Here is a 15,186-nt window from a genome sequence, read left to right as displayed (position 1 = left end):
CGGATCCCGGACCACAGGAGGCATTTGGGGGGGGCACCGAGAGACTGGGGAGGCGATCCGCAGGTGGGCGCTGGGCTCGGACTGCCCAGGGAGGCGGAGTCCCTCAGGCGGGCGCGGGCTACCATCACACCCGACCCCCCACCCCTACCCCGGAGCGCCCTCGGTCCCGGAGGAGCGCCCTGATACGCTGGAAAGGCCCCTCCGCGCGAGGTTTCTATCCCCAGTCCGCAGAGATTCAGGGAGCCCAGTTCCGAAAGCGTGCCCGCACCCACTGCGGACCTCGCTTGTCCTACAAAGCAGGCCGGTCACGCTGGGCGGCGGGAGGAGGGGCACGAGAGCTGCAAAGCCGCCGAGTCCCAGCGGCCCGGGAAGCCGGCGCGCCCCGCAGTGGCGCGGCCGCGGCCTCCCGGGACGTGGGCACGCGCGCCCCAGGCCCCGGCGCCCTCCTGCCGGGAGCCCCGACTGGCCGCAGCCGGCGCGGCCCCGGCCCGGGGGCGGGGTTTGGGGCGGGGGCGGAGCCAGGCCCGCGGCCGGTGTCAGGTTGCTCCGGTAACGGTGACGTGCCGCGGCGTGGGCGGGGCAAGCACGCAGGTTGCATATTTTAGGAAGTGAGGAGGAGGCGCGGGCTCGAGCTGCGGCTGGGTCTGGGGCGCGGAGCAGCGGCGGGAGGAGGCGGACACGTGGCAGCAGCAGCGGTAGCAGCCCCAGCGGCGGCATCGGCCCGAGCCGCCGGCCAGTCTCCCTCCCTCCCGCCCCGCGGCAGCCCTAGCTCCCTCCTCTCCGCTCCCCCGGCCGCGCTAGCTCGGCCGGGAGCTGCTCTCTTCTTTCCTCTCTGATTCTCGAGCGACAGGACCCGGCGCCGCGCACAGACCTCCGCCACCATGGGGAAAGGGGTGAGTGTGCGGCGAGCCCGGGGAGGGGCGCGGGGCGCCGGGAGGGAGGAAGGAGGAGGAGGAAGTCAGGAGGGCGACCGCAGCCAGCGGGAAGCGGCGGAGGAGGAAGCGGCGCGGCGCGGCGTGGACGGGCAGGCAGGGCGGCCAGGCTTAAAAGACGACGCACTTTGGAAATGGAGGGAGCGCAGCCCTGGGGGCCCGGCGGGTGGGGGGAGGGGGCGCCAGGGGACGGCGGGCGGCAGCGCGGGGCGGGCCGCCGACCCCCGAGTCCCAGCGCGCCGCGGGCCCGGGGCTCCTGGAGGCGGCGCTCGGGAGCCGCGGGGCCGGGAGGAGGAGAGCGGACGCCGCGGGGCGGCCCCGGGAAGGCGCTGGCCGCCGCGGCATCCCCGAAGCCGGCTCCCCTCCCTCCCTCCGCCCGCCCTCACCTCCCATCTCTTGCCTTCCCTTTTCCTTCCGCCCTCCGTGCCCAGAGGAAAGGCGTGCTCCTCCCCTTCCCTTGGGGCGCGCTGCCCGGGCCCCTCCCGGGCTGCCTTCCCACCGCGGCGCCGGCGGGGGCTTCCGACTCGGGGGCTGCGCTGGGGGGCGAGGCGCCCGGTCCCGACGGCGCTGGGGCTTAGCCCGTTTCCCGCACTGGCGGCCGCCCTCCCCCTTCCCCCCTCCCCCCCCCCAAAAAAAACTGGCTTCCCCTCACTGCGGAGCCGGTCGAGCTGGCTAGTGCCAGAAAGGGTGTGTCTTCGCCGCCCTAAGATGGCCTTTAAGGTATACTTTTGCGAGCTTTAATGGGACGCCTTCCATAAACACTAGATGCGCCCTGGGGCGGCTGGAGTGGTCATTTCTTTGGTGGGGAGGGACGAGTAGAGTTTTCTTGGGGGGTGAGTCTGGTGGGGGGACAGGCTGGCGCACCAGGGCCTCTGGGTACAATCAACTCGAAAAAGGACTGCAGGCGGGGCGGGGGGGGGGGGGGGGGGGCGGTGCAGGACGCGGGGGTAAGAGCGCCGAGGCATTCCCGAAGGAACCAGGGGTCTCCGGGGCAGGAGAGGAGAATGCTGGAAGCTCTGGGAACCCCCAGAGAGAGCCACAGCTCGTTTCTGTGTTTCTGTAACCGGTAGCCGTGATAACCCGGAGCCGCAGCAGAAGACTGAGCCCCAGACCCTAACGGGGCTAAAGTCAAGTGAGAAAAGTTTATACCAGATAACAGCCCAAAGTTATCAGTTCATGGGTTAAAATGACCAGGTCGTGAGAACACGGGTAGGAGAGAAGCCTCTCCATTATCTGCCGGGTTTGCACAGTGCGGGTGTCTGGTAGGTCTCTGGAGGTTTTTAGGGCTCTGCAGTGTGGAGTGAGGTGGGGGTAGAGGCAGGGTGCATTCTTTGGGGATTCTTGATTTTGGATTTTGAAGGTGGTAATTAGAAGGGCTCGGACGTGGTAGAAAGAGTGTGGAGAAGAGTGGACGACTGGTATCTTTTAAAAGCACAGAGTGTGGCAAAGAGCTGAGTGCCAGCCTCCGTGTTCCCCACGACAGAAAAGTGGGTTAGTGGCCTGTGCTGGTAGCAAGCATTCCGTCAAACCTTAGGTCATTCCCATAAACGAGCCCTGTAAAGCTCACCCCTTTATCTCTCCCCCCGCAAAAAAAGGAAAAAAGTTAATTTCCTGAGCCGGACATTACTGATTTTGGGGGGTGTAGTGATTATGGATGTGTACCCGAGGCCTAGGAAGGTGAAGTGACTTGCTCAAGGTCAAATGGTTGGTTACTGACACACCAGACTTGCCTGATTTCTGAGCAGCCTGTGGTTTTCCCAGCCTGAACACTCCCCTACTTAACGCCGCCTTAATGTGCAGAGCTCCAGCATTATTCTTCATGTGAAACGGGGGTCTTTGTGATAATTGAATTAATGGACCAGAGAGACGTCTGAGTAACTAAGTTATATCCACATATCTGTATGTTTGTGTATCCACGTATCTGTATGTTTCGTAACCGAACACCTGCACCGCAGTGGTGAAGATCACACATCTGGGTTGTGGGGGTTCACCCAAGATGTCTTACGGATCCTAAGAAAACACCAGCGGTGGGTAGACACCAAATCGAATTACAGCTGGTCCACGGGATGATACGCCGCTTATGTGCCCAGGTCGTAGTTAGTGTTTTGGGTACTCTGATAAATTAATTGAACATTAAGGGGTGTGGGGGGGAGACGTGTGTGTTGGTGGTGATTCTCCTGGGATAGCCTTTCCCCCTTTAGTCCCCAGTGACTTATTGTGATAGTCCAAATGCTCAGAAGGATATTTTCTGCTGAAATGTTGGGATTTTTCCACATGGGGATTAAAATGTGGGTGGAGTGGTGACAAAAAAAACCCTGCTGATAATTGGTTAACCAAGAAGCCTGTGCTGGCAGCTAATTTTTAAGGTCATTGTTAATTTCTTCCCTTCCTCTTCCTGCTGCCGTGGGGGCCCAGGTTTTGATGATACTTCAGGTGATTTTATTTCTCCTTACAAGCCTAGCCCCTGAGCTTTTGGGAAGCAAATGAAAGAACTGCTCCTGCTGAATCATTCCTGGATGAGATAGGATTTTGTCCTTTTTTTCATGTTGGTGTTTTTGCCAGTGACTTGGCTTAAACCGGCAGCCAGGCCTACCGCCTGCAACTATTTGGTTCACCAAAGGTACACCAAAAACTTGTGTCTTTTCTCAGGTTTACAAAAGGTGGGGGCAAGGGATGTCCCTGGGTCCTGCGGTGCAGTTCTCCATTGTTTGAATATTAACTTAGTTACCTAGAAAATGAATCCTACCTTATTTATGGGCGGTGATTTCAAGAGGAGAAGGGGAAAAAGCTTCAGGTGAAGGTTGCACAGGGAACACGCCTGTCAGCAGAAATCCTGGTTGTATGGTCACATTATCAACTGCTCTCTGGGAGCTCAACTTGAAAGTGTGACTGAACTGCCTCTGGCTGCTATAAAGCTAGCACTTTAGACCGAAAACATTGTGAGGCAGAGTCCTCAGGGTGGAAAGTTGCCCAGGCCTGGCCAGGAGCAAGCAGAGCCCTTATGGGAGGAACTGGTGACCAGCACTGGGGCCAGACCAGAGGGCTGAGATTGCATCACACCCCTTTGCCTGTTAAGCGGTTCAGTGTGAGTATGACAGGCTCCCCCCTTGGGGTTCTTTCTGTACCGTTCTGAGGGTGTATCCTCTTTTGGTAACTTAACTGGTTGCTAATTTGTAGTGTTCTTTGCCAGTAAGTTTGTAACACTCTAGTGACTCACCTTTGGGTGGGAGGGTAGGAAAGGGGGAGGTCTGCATCATAAATTGGAGAACGCTGAGAATAGGCTAACCCCTGTATCCCTCCCTCCCTAATTCCCCTTCCCAAAGGAGGATTTTTCAAAATCTAGTACCTGTTCATCCAGGTGGGAGCTGAAACTGAAAACGTACAGACCTCTGGAAACGTTATTGCCAAATCTCATTTGAAAATAAAAAGTGAATTCAAAATTACAAAGCACAATGGACTGGGTACTCAAACATGTTCCATCCCAGAACCCCTCGGAGCTGTTGGTTCGGGATGATTGTAGCAACAAATTAACAGTTAAGTGGCTTTCTGTTGGAGGCTGGCTCTGTTCTCTTAAATACAACCAAACTTCAGAATGAGAAAAAGGCTCTAACTATTTAGAAGGATCGTGTATGTGAAAGTAAGTAAAATTAGTTTGTTGATTTAAAAACAAAAAGGTAAAAAAAAAAAAAATGTTTTTAAGTCCCTGAAGCTTCAGGTTCTTGATTGGCCCTTAGGTGGACCTACTCGCCCTGAGGACCAAGCAAAGTCATCTCTGTTCTGTCCAGCATGAGGTCAGTGCAAGTAAACAGCTTTCGTGGGGCTTACCAAGTACTGGGCACTGAGGGAAGATCAGATCTTCATTAACTGTAGGTTTCCTGTTCACCCGTTAGTCTTAAGCCCTTCAAAACCGGAGGAGTTTTCTTTCACCTGGAAAACATATTAAGGATTGAAAATCATAGGAAATACCATTAATGACCCTCCAAAGGAAAGCCCAGTGAAAGAATCTGTTGACATTGTTGACCTATTTAATAACATCTTAGAGTCTTTGACTACTTTCACTTTTCAAGCAAGGGACTTTACATCTTTTGAGTCTTTGTAAAAGTTGCAAAAGGGGGTGGGGGTGGGGGCAGCGTGCTTTTCAGCCATCTGTGATGGGAGGAGGGTGAACGTTTGTACCGCCATGCCTTCTTGCTGCCCGGGGCTCTCTGCCAGCCAGCAGGCCAGAAGAAGAAACATGAGTGTCAGATCAGATGGGCTCACAGTAATCAGAGTGGCTGCGTTGGGCAGAATGTTCCCCAGCCCTGCTAGAGCTGTCCAGTTCTGAGTTGCTCTGCAAATACATGCCCAGTAACTAACTGATCACGCGAAGTGAAGAGAATGTGAAAGCCCACTGGCTATTTTTTTAAACTCTCCTTCGTTTCTATATTTTTGGAAAAGGAGACGTAACCAAGTCAGGTTTGAACTTTCTCACGTTGCTATGAATTGAGTGTATGAGAGGAAGTGGATTCTTTGGCTTGAAGCTCAGAGAGACTGTTCTTTGCATATGACTCACCTCATTAGTTGTGCTGGAAATGTGTTGTCAGGAATCCACAAGAAGTTCTTCGCATTTATTTGACTGATGTTTGGGTAGCAAATCCTGTCAGACTAGAGCAGTTTTCCTCTCTGGTTTCCTTTGCATCCTGAGCCACGGGAATTTGGGCCAGTACACCTCATTCCTTGGTTCCTTTGCAACTCTACGATGAATGGTATCTGAACATTAATTATCTCTGTGTCTGGTTTTGTTCACCCTCTATTTAGTAACAGCTGTTAGGTGGTTTCTGTTGGCGATCTGAGAAAAGTTGGCTCTTGGTGGCTTGTGCTTTGTCCTTGGGGTTTGTGTTGTTTGGGGGCCTGATGGTGAAGAAGACTGTCAGGTTGTGGGGATTGGTGGGTCTTCGTGTCTGATTTATCTTTCCTGTCCGTCGTCATGGCGAGGGCTCTCCTGCACTTTGGGATGAATATCCTCTTGTGTTTTTCTTTCTTCTTCCACAGGATGCTTCCCTGGGGCCATATTTGTTTCATTGTTTCAGTTCAGGTGCCCTGTCTCTTGGGCCTTGTGCCGCCTGCCAGCCCTTTTACTCCGTATCCTATGCTTCAGGGGACCAACCGAGGAGTGGTGAGGACTCAGAATTTATTCAGCCCCTCGTGGTGCTGGTGTCAGTTACTAATCCTTCTTCTCTCCACCTGACCACATCTTTTGAGTAGCACTAGCCAAAGAGGGGTCTGATAAGATGAGAAGAGGGGTGAGGAGGGCAGCCAATGGAGGGAACAGGCAGAAAGTTTTAACTCTTTGTAACCCGGGTGCCTAATGGTAGAGGTAGGGTTAACCCCCATGAAAAAACAGGTTCGGGTATTTGGGGTTTTGTTTGTTTTCATTACTAATTGGTAACTGGAAAAGCAGGGCATATTTTAAAAAAGAGACAGTAAATCTCTTAATACATAAAAGAGAATATATTGATCCTTAAGACATTTTGGAATCTGATTCTCAGCCCTTGCGGGAGGGTGGGCTGGCAGGCTTGTTAAGAATTTACTTACCAGCATGTTGGGGAGGAAGATTGAGCCTAGTTCCTTTTGGGCTGAGGGAACCCGGCTAGAGCTGGAGATGTTTTTTTTGCCCCCCAATGGCTGATGGGCCGTGGCCCAAGTTTGGAGGTAGTGAGCTGGCCTCCCAAAGGGACCCATTGCTGTGGCTTCACTACATGACATTCTCCAGCCTGCTGTACGTCCAGGTGAGTGAGAAGGAATACGAAGCCATGGTGGTCCCTTGGGTCCCCTCCTCTACAGGAGAAAAAAAGCTATTCCTTCACCGCCTGAAATGCTGCTCTGGGCCACAGAACAGCTGCAGTACTCAGGCGGCGCGTGTCCTCCCTCAACCCCAGCCGTCTCCGAGCCCTCGATGCCGGGGTAGAAAATTCCTTGCACGTAAACCAAACTACTTAAGGAGGAACTGGAGGCGAAATGAACTGGGCTTGATCATTTCTTCTATTTTCTTTCAGTTTTAATGGATGAGAGGGGCCTGGGTGGCTCAGGCAGTTAAGCGTCAGACTCTTGATCTCGGCTCAGGTCATGATGTCACAGGTTCATGAGTTTGAGCCCCACACCAGGCTCCACGCTGACAGTGCAGAGCTTGTTGGGATTCTCTCTCTCCCCCCTTCTCTCTGCCCCTCCCCCACTCTCCCTCATTCTCTTTCAAAATAAATAAACTCAAAAAAAAAAAAAAAAAGATTCTCTCTCCCTATGTCCCTCTCCCCCACTCGCGTGCTCGCTTGCTCTACAAAGAAAAAAAGGTTTTAATTAATGAGTTGAAATAATACCCCAAATGAGTTGTTTTTTAAGATTAAGAGGAGTTATAGTGAGGAATGTCAGTAATTTATATGTTAATTAGAGCCCAGTTATAATAGTAACCTTAATGCAGTGCCTCGCCAAGTACCTTTACATACACCGTTGTGTCTGATACTGATGTAATAGTACACGGCCCCAGGAAGACAGGAGGGCGCCTGCCCGGCCCCCTTTTTTCCACGCAGAGGACAACGGAGCCCTCCTCCTGGCCCCTCTTCGAAGCCCAAGGCCTTTGTGTGTGGGAGTGGGTTTTCAGAAACGGTGCAGCTTTTAGGTGTTTTGTTTTCAGACTTGACGGGAGCCCCTTGGTGAGTCAGACGATCAGAAACACCTTCTCTAGACCCGTCAGGAGTCACGCCAAGTGGTATTCCCATTGTGGGGATGAGGCCACCGAGGCAGACTGTCCAGGGTCCCCGCAGCTGGCACACAGCAGAGTGAGGATGACCAGGGGCCTCCTGGAAGGACGTCGGCATTCCCGTCTGAAGGGCACAGACACCGGAGCTTCCCCAGAGGCCTCTCGGGGGCACGTCCAGCAATCTTAAGAACTCGGAGCTCCCTGCTGGCCACAGGGCCATCTGTTGCTGCGGTGGGGACAGGTGGGCTGGCCAGCGCGTCTGGAACGCCTGGCTGGGGAGAGCCTCCGAAGCCTGGCCTGAGCCAGGGAGACGGTGTGGAGCGTGGAGGCCCCGGGTGCAGCTGTGGTGTGCACAGGCCTCAAGTGACTTAACTCTGCCATGGAAGCTTCTCTCCTACACGTCCTTGCACCTTTTCGTGTGTGCCTTTGTGAACCTGAGGATGATTTTACCTGTCCTGTCCACCCCGCGGATTTTACTGAAGGAGAGGAAGGCGCAGGCCGGGGTCGGGGGGTCGGGGGGGTACGTGGTTTTAAGTGAGTGAACCTGATTACTACTCATGCTAACCTTGGTTTGTCCTGTGAAGAGTTTTCTCTCCCCACCTCCTGGGTGCTTTTGCCCTCTGCCCAGACCCAACAGTAGCAAAACACCTAGGGCATCTTTGAGCGGATGGAGCCCCTGGGAAGCACAGGATGAAGTAATGACACATGTGAAGCTGTGTCACCCTGGGCAAGCCCCTGTCCTCATGGTAACCTCCCACTTCCTAAATTAGAATGGAAAAAAAAAACCATACAGACTAGAACCTAACTCACTTCATCAGTTTCACCAGTGGCCCTGGTAACTTGAGCTTCCCTCCGACTTCCTTCAGAGGCCTCATGGGGGTGCCTGAGGGGCTCCATCCATCACGGGGAGTGTGCTGGGGGCAGGAGGTGGGCAGTGTCATTGGAGTTTTGTAATTGAAGAAGTAGGAAGTAAGAGTGGGCAGGTTCCTAGAGTCAACTGACTGGGGAAACCACGTTTCTCATTCTCTCTCCCTTGCCATAACCTATGTTTTCCCCAAATGTTTTTAAAAAGTAAAGAAAATGCTGTCTCCCTCCCCTTTTTTTAAATTTATATCCCTTTATAAAGTTCCTTTGGGGGTTTTTTTAGTCAGTCTTCCCTTTTTAAAAAAATTTTTTTAATATTTATTTTTGAGAGAGAGAGAGAGAGAGCATGAGCTGGGGAAGGACATAGAGGGAGACACGGAATCCGAAGCAGGCTCCAGGCTCTGAGCTGTCAGCACAGAGCCAGACGCGGGGCTCGAACCCACATACTGTGAGATCATGACCTGAGCCAAAGTTGGACGCTTAATGGATGGAGCCACCCAGATGCCCCATCTCCCCCATTTTTAGCATTGTTCCCCTATCCCACCCTGCACTCCTTGCCCCCAGACACACATGTACACGCACCTACGCACACAGATTTTTTTTCTGCTTTGAATCTGTGATAATTGAGACCCATGGGGACTTCAGGAATGTTTAGTTCCTGTCACAATAAGCTAGTATTAAATCATTGTTTTATTGGAAGAACCACACTGTCGAAGCCATCTGGTCTTCTGGACAAACTTTTCAATAGGCAATACTTAAAATCGCGAAGGAAGAGAAATTTCACATAATGATACTTCCCATGTCTCTTTTCACAAATATCCTCATTTAAAACTATGCCCTGTATAGCATGAATTGGTGAGGAAGGGGAGGGGGTGGCTAGTAGGAAATGAAACTCCCAGCTCACTTAACCATTGATAATTGCGAGGCTGGAGGCAACATACTTTGTAAATAGGGATACAGCTTGGGAATCTGTCTGGGGCCTCGCTCTCCAATCAGTCTCTCTCCCTCTTTGGGAACGGAAAATGTTGAAAGTCCGAGGCGAAAGCATATAGGTGGTAAGGCAGAGGGATTTTAACTCGGATTTTTATATATTTATTTGTTATTCTTAAAGTTACACAATTTTATTTTTTAACACCTCAAATGGGAAAAAAAAAAGTCAAGATCCTGCAGAAATGCCAGTATTCCATGGACATCCCAGTGGGGTTGGAGGAGTGGGAGGTGGGGGCTGGTTTTCATATTCTGAAATTAAACTTATTTTAATGATATTCCCTTGCGTAAAAGAGAATTTGTGAAGTATATTTTAAAAATCAATGCTACAAACCGGCCACATAGCCTTTTAGAGATTCCCTAGTCAATGCCTTCAAAATGATTTTTAAGTGTTGAGCTTTCCCATGAAATATGTAAAAGAAATCCCAATGCAGACTGTGGTTCTTGCCTGGTGGTGGCCCTGTCCTTTCTTTTTGTTTTATTTGCTTTCAGTGTGTGTGATTATTTTCCATTTTATCCCTGGCACCAGGGGCCCTGTGCAAAGAGGCACTTACAAATGTGGTTGCTCCACAGTGGAGAGAATTTCAAGAATGTTGACTATCTTTAGACCTGCTTCATTCTTCACAGATAAGATAGAAACAAAAGAACTCCACTCTGTTGGAAGAAGAAGTTAGTCAAGGAACACTGCAGAAGTGACCACCGGAGTTGAACCACGTGAATGACATAAACGTCCTTGCTTGTGGGCGACACCAGCCCATTTGGGGCAGGACTTCGCTTTAGAGCCTTGAGAAGAGGGTGTTTTCAAATTCAAGCGAACGTGTATTTAGTCGCCACCGTCTTAGCTGCGACTGAAATACACCTATTCCCCCCCTTTGATTTTTTTTTTTTTTTTAATTTGATTTTTAGCCCAGTAAAATGTTGATCCGGACACCAGTTCCCACTTAATTCTTCAGTGGCTGGTAGAGTTAGAACTGAGTAAGGGAGAGCCACAGAATAATAGTTAACAGCACCACCCCGCATCTGTTTGAAGAAAAATGCTAATATCTCCTTCCCCTGCCCTTCTTAGGGGGTGGTGGTTGGTGGGAGGCAATGTGTGGGGTTGGGGTGTCTGAGCAGGGGGTGGGGGGGGCGCCCCTTCTCCACAGACTGAGCTCTGGAGCACCAGGTTCAGGCTTTGTGCAGATAAGCTCAAGCATGTTAAATGGAGTGGGGGGAGGGGTGTGTGGAACAATCTAAATTTAAACTATAGAATCAACATTTTCTCTAAAAATTGTTCCAGTTTTCCGGAGGCGTGGGTGGATCCTGTGAATTGTGTGCTAACGCACATGCTTTTCCTACACGCTGCTTATGTCAAAACATTTCCAGTGACTTTCTTTCGGGGGGTTTATTTTCAGGCTGTAGATTGGGGGTAAGAACTCTTTTTTTTTTTTTTTTTTTTTAATAATTTCAAGGATTCTTAGGATGGCTTTTGATTAGATTTTGGAAAGGTCGGTGTTCTGATGTAAGCCCTGAAAGAACTTAAATTCGATATTTAATGACTTCTTTGCAAATCTAAGAATTTGAGCATAATAACAAAAGCAACTTAGCATTTAGGTGTTTTGTTTAAGTTAGCATTTGGTTCTTCCAGAAATGGAGGTTGGCGCTATTCTCTCCATGCTGTGGAAGAAAAACTTGAAGCTCCAGCAAGAGTCAGTGACCGACCCCAGGTTCCATAGTGAGTGGTAGAGTGCGGATTCTAACTCAGACTCTTCTGCTCAGAATGCAAAGGCCTGAGCATGATACTCCTAAGTTAATAATGGAAAGGTGATTTCATTCTTGCAGTGGGGAAGGTGGAAGGCTGTGGGATAGAGATTTTGATAGCGCAGGCCCCTCCCTATTCACCCCAAATGGAAGTGACTGGCCGGACCATCCCGTGGTTGCCGTGACTTCACTGGTCTTACTGCCCTTGGGCGCGGATGGCACATCTTGAGCTTAGGACCGTTGCTTTTGTTTAGGATGTCATGTAAGCAGTACGTTTCCATGATTATCATCCCGTTGACTATTCAGAATGATGGCTGCCCTAAAAAATGCCGAAATCCCTTGCCCCAGAATCTTCTGTTCGTTCATAATGCACAACCACACTTTCCCACATTCTTTGGTAGGTTGGACGTGATAAATATGAACCTGCGGCTGTTTCAGAGCATGGCGACAAAAAGAAGGCCAAGAAAGAGAGGGATATGGATGAATTGAAGAAAGAAGTTTCTATGGTAAGTATTAGGATGCTTTTCGTTCTCCTTAAAAATTACTTGTATCATTTTTGTTGTATGATCTTCCCACTCCCCCCCCCCCCACCCCGAGTCATTTCAGTCAGAGACTTGGCTTTATTTTAAAAGGAAAGCAGTCATTATACAGACCTTACCGAACTATAGAGGTCAGTATGGAAAATTTCCATTTTTCCAGGCTGTTACAGGGTTGGAAGAGTTATCCAGGCACCCTGGCCTAGCCAAAGGTGCACAGAAGGAAGTGTGGTTGATACATCATGGGCCTTTGCTTTTCTCTATTTCTGGATTATACCAAACCCAGGGAACCTCCGACCTTCTGGGCTCTGGAGGCTTCCACAGACACAGGCTGGCTAGAACCTCCCTGGTCATCAGAGAAGGCAAGCAAGGTTTTCCTCGAGCTCCAGGACTGATGGGGTTTTCTGAAGTGATGTGGCGGGCACCTAGGGACTTCACGCCACAGCTGTCTCTGTCCTCTGGTGACGGGCGCTCGGCGCACAGCTGTGTGGTGGCAGATCCATCAGGCCGCGGTGAGAGACGTATATCGCCTTCTGCACCGGAGAAAAGCCCGTTTTCGGAGCTTAGTAGCAGCAATGAGCCCATGAATGCTTCACCCCAATCTTTTTTTTCTGGTACAGTGTTTAAGTCTTCTGTTTCTGTTTTTCCTTAGGATGACCATAAACTTAGCCTTGACGAACTTCACCGTAAATATGGAACAGACCTGAGCCGAGTATGTTGAATTTCCAACTTGTACAGAGTCTCACGTGTCCCTGTGGCATCTCCTCTGTGTCCTGGGCGTAACCCTGGGGACCCTGGGAAGACAGTGATGACAGGCACCATCCGAGTATCTGCTGTGCGACATGCAGAGCTTGGGTTTTTATGTGTTTCTTCAGTACCTTGTTTCCCCACGAAACTTTGAAAGTAGATGTTATTTTCCCCACTTGGTAACAGGTGAGATCCAGTCAGGGAAAGCACCAGGATTTGATCCTGAATGACTCCACAGCCGCGCGTTCCCCGGCCCTTGATCACAAATCTTTTTCTCCATTTTTCTACATTTACGAAATGGAGTTGAACAGTTGACCCTCCAGTACTTCATCTTTTGTCCTTCTACTAGTGAGTTCATTGCAGTGTGAGAGAGAGACACAGAGCACGGGCGGGGGAGGGGCAGAGAGAGAGGGAGACACAGAATCCGAAGCAGGCTCCAGGCCCTGAGCTGTCCGCACAGAGCCCGACGTGGGGCTCGAACTCACGGACCGTGAGATCGTGACCTGAGCCGAAGTCGGACGCTGAAGACTGAGCCACCCAGGCGCCCCTCATCACCTCACTTTCAATGACACCTTAAAAGGGTTGTTGTGAGAATTCAGGCGAGGCTCTGGATTCAGCGCCTGGCACCGGGAGAGCACTCTGATGCTGAGTGGTGCTGTCTGGGTGGGGTGGGGTGGGGTGGGGTCACATGGGAACATGAGGCAGAGGAAGGTCCTAACTGAGTCCTTGTTTCCCCTTAACTTCTTGGTTTTCTTTTCCCTGGTCCCCGTACTCCTTAGGGAATTCAGATATTTAAAATAATGTGGACACAAACTACGTAGTTAACAGACACTTTGGGCAGAAATTAGCTTTGTGTCTTTTTTTTTTTTTTTTTTTTTTTCTTTTCTTCTGACTTGGGCATTTTGATAATACGAGATTTTGTAATGGTAGCCTTTTATCTCCTGTCTGCTGTCCCATGTGTTTTAAGGCCTATTTAAAGAAGCGTAAGGCCTTGAGTAACAATGGGTTTTTCCAGTGAATACTTCTAAACTGGCAACTTGCCTGGGGGTTAGCTAGACCGTGCACCTACATGAACCCTCTCCAGCCAGACCCTGTGTCAGTTGCCATCCAAAGAATAAAGTTCTTTATTTAAAACTTGGCTGTTAACCACTAACAGGTTGGATTCCCACAGAGATTTTTTTTTTCCTTTTTTGTTTATAGAGGCTTTCTGTCTTCCCCTCCCTGACAGATTCAATAATGCAAAAAAAACTCAGAAGCTCTTAATTTGTAAAACTGAATCAAGGAGTTGGGGTGCCTGGGTGGCTCAGTCAGTTAAGCATCCGACTCTTGATCTCAGCTCAGGTCATGATCTCGAGGTTTGTGAGTTTGAGCACTGTGTTGGCCTCCACGCTGTTGCTTAGGATTCTCTCTCTCTCTCTCTCTCTCTCTCTCTCTCTCTCTGCCCCTCCCCTGCTCTTATGCATGTGCTCTCTCCCCCTCAAAATAAATACACTTTAAAAAAATAAATGAATTTATGAATTAATATTACTCTATCTTTTTGGTAAAAATGCAGTTTGGCATGAGTCCCTTATCTAAATTTAGAAGAGATCAGACTGGATTCAGATTTGTTCATGGACCAGTTTAAAACGAATTTCAGTGTGGATGTTGTGGGGTCCTCCGGAACCTTCCTTGGGCAGCCGTGCCTGGCCCGGGGCGGGAGGAGGGATGGGGGGAGTCCTCATCAGAACTGGCCGGGTTTTACAGGCTCTGTAGCTTGGGGAATTTGGTTTCCTCCTGAACCCATTATCGAAGTTCTCCAGCTATCAGGTGGGTATATTCTCTTGTAAGGGCCGGGGCAGGGTGTCTTACGTGTATCCATCCCTTTGCTTCTCAGGGCTTAACAACCGCTCGAGCTGCTGAGATCCTGGCCCGAGACGGCCCCAACGCCCTCACCCCACCTCCCACCACTCCCGAATGGGTCAAGTTCTGTCGGCAACTGTTTGGCGGGTTCTCAATGTTGCTGTGGATTGGAGCGATTCTTTGTTTCTTAGCTTACGGCATCCAGGCCGCCACAGAAGAGGAACCTCAAAATGATAATGTGAGTTCTGTAGTTCCTAACTTAGATGACAAAGTGTGCACAAAGTATTCTCCTGGTCTTTGCCACCCGCCAGTTTTCCACCGGTTACCGCTGGTTGGCTGATGTTTTTTAAGCACGAGGGAAAAGCAGGGTTAGCAACTGGGGCCGTCAAGGCCCATCCATTCTTCTTCATTTGTGGTTTCTCCCTCCAGCTCCGGCCCTCTAGATGCTCTTCTGGGCTGGAGGTCCATCCTGCATGTCGCTGCTGTGACAGGGCGGCTCTGCCCAGGTCCCGGCCCGGGTCCGGCTGCCACTCACACGGCAGAGCACAGCCTTTAATGTTGGCACATAATGCACGTCCAGAGATGGGTGGTGGCCATCCCTCAGAAGTCACACGTTGTTTCAGAAACATGTTTGTCTTCATAAAATGGGAGAAACTGATTCACCTAAAAGATTTTCAAAAGTCTGTCGAGGTGGAGCGACCGAGTCCCTGGGACCCCATTTCTGGCACTCCTGTACACAGTCTCTGGGAAGCTGAATGTGAAGACACGAGTTCTGTATTGGATAATTCCTGAAGCCTTGACCTCTCTG

The 15,186-nt window shown here is 50.7% G+C and overlaps 1 protein-coding gene across 1 annotated transcript in view; it reads left to right on the top strand.

Moving 5' to 3' along the window:
• The first annotated feature begins 607 nt into the window (after positions 1–607).
• The window catches only part of ATP1A1 (ATPase Na+/K+ transporting subunit alpha 1), a 29,720-nt gene continuing 15,141 nt past the window's right edge, over positions 608–15,186 (top strand). Inside the window, exons 1-4 of the mRNA XM_060624710.3 lie at positions 608–893; positions 11,658–11,762; positions 12,445–12,504; positions 14,413–14,616. Coding sequence (XP_060480693.1) covers positions 882–893; positions 11,658–11,762; positions 12,445–12,504; positions 14,413–14,616 — 381 coding nt within the window. The 5' untranslated portion in view covers positions 608–881. The remainder of the gene's footprint in view (positions 894–11,657; positions 11,763–12,444; positions 12,505–14,412; positions 14,617–15,186) is intronic.

The sequence above is a fragment of the Panthera onca genome, chromosome C1, assembly GCF_046562875.1.
Source record: "Panthera onca isolate mPanOnc1 chromosome C1, mPanOnc1 haplotype 2, whole genome shotgun sequence".
Classification (NCBI taxonomy): domain Eukaryota; kingdom Metazoa; phylum Chordata; class Mammalia; order Carnivora; family Felidae; genus Panthera; species Panthera onca.
The sequence above is the reverse complement of the archived record's forward strand: the minus strand, read 5'-3'. Positions and strand labels throughout refer to the sequence as shown.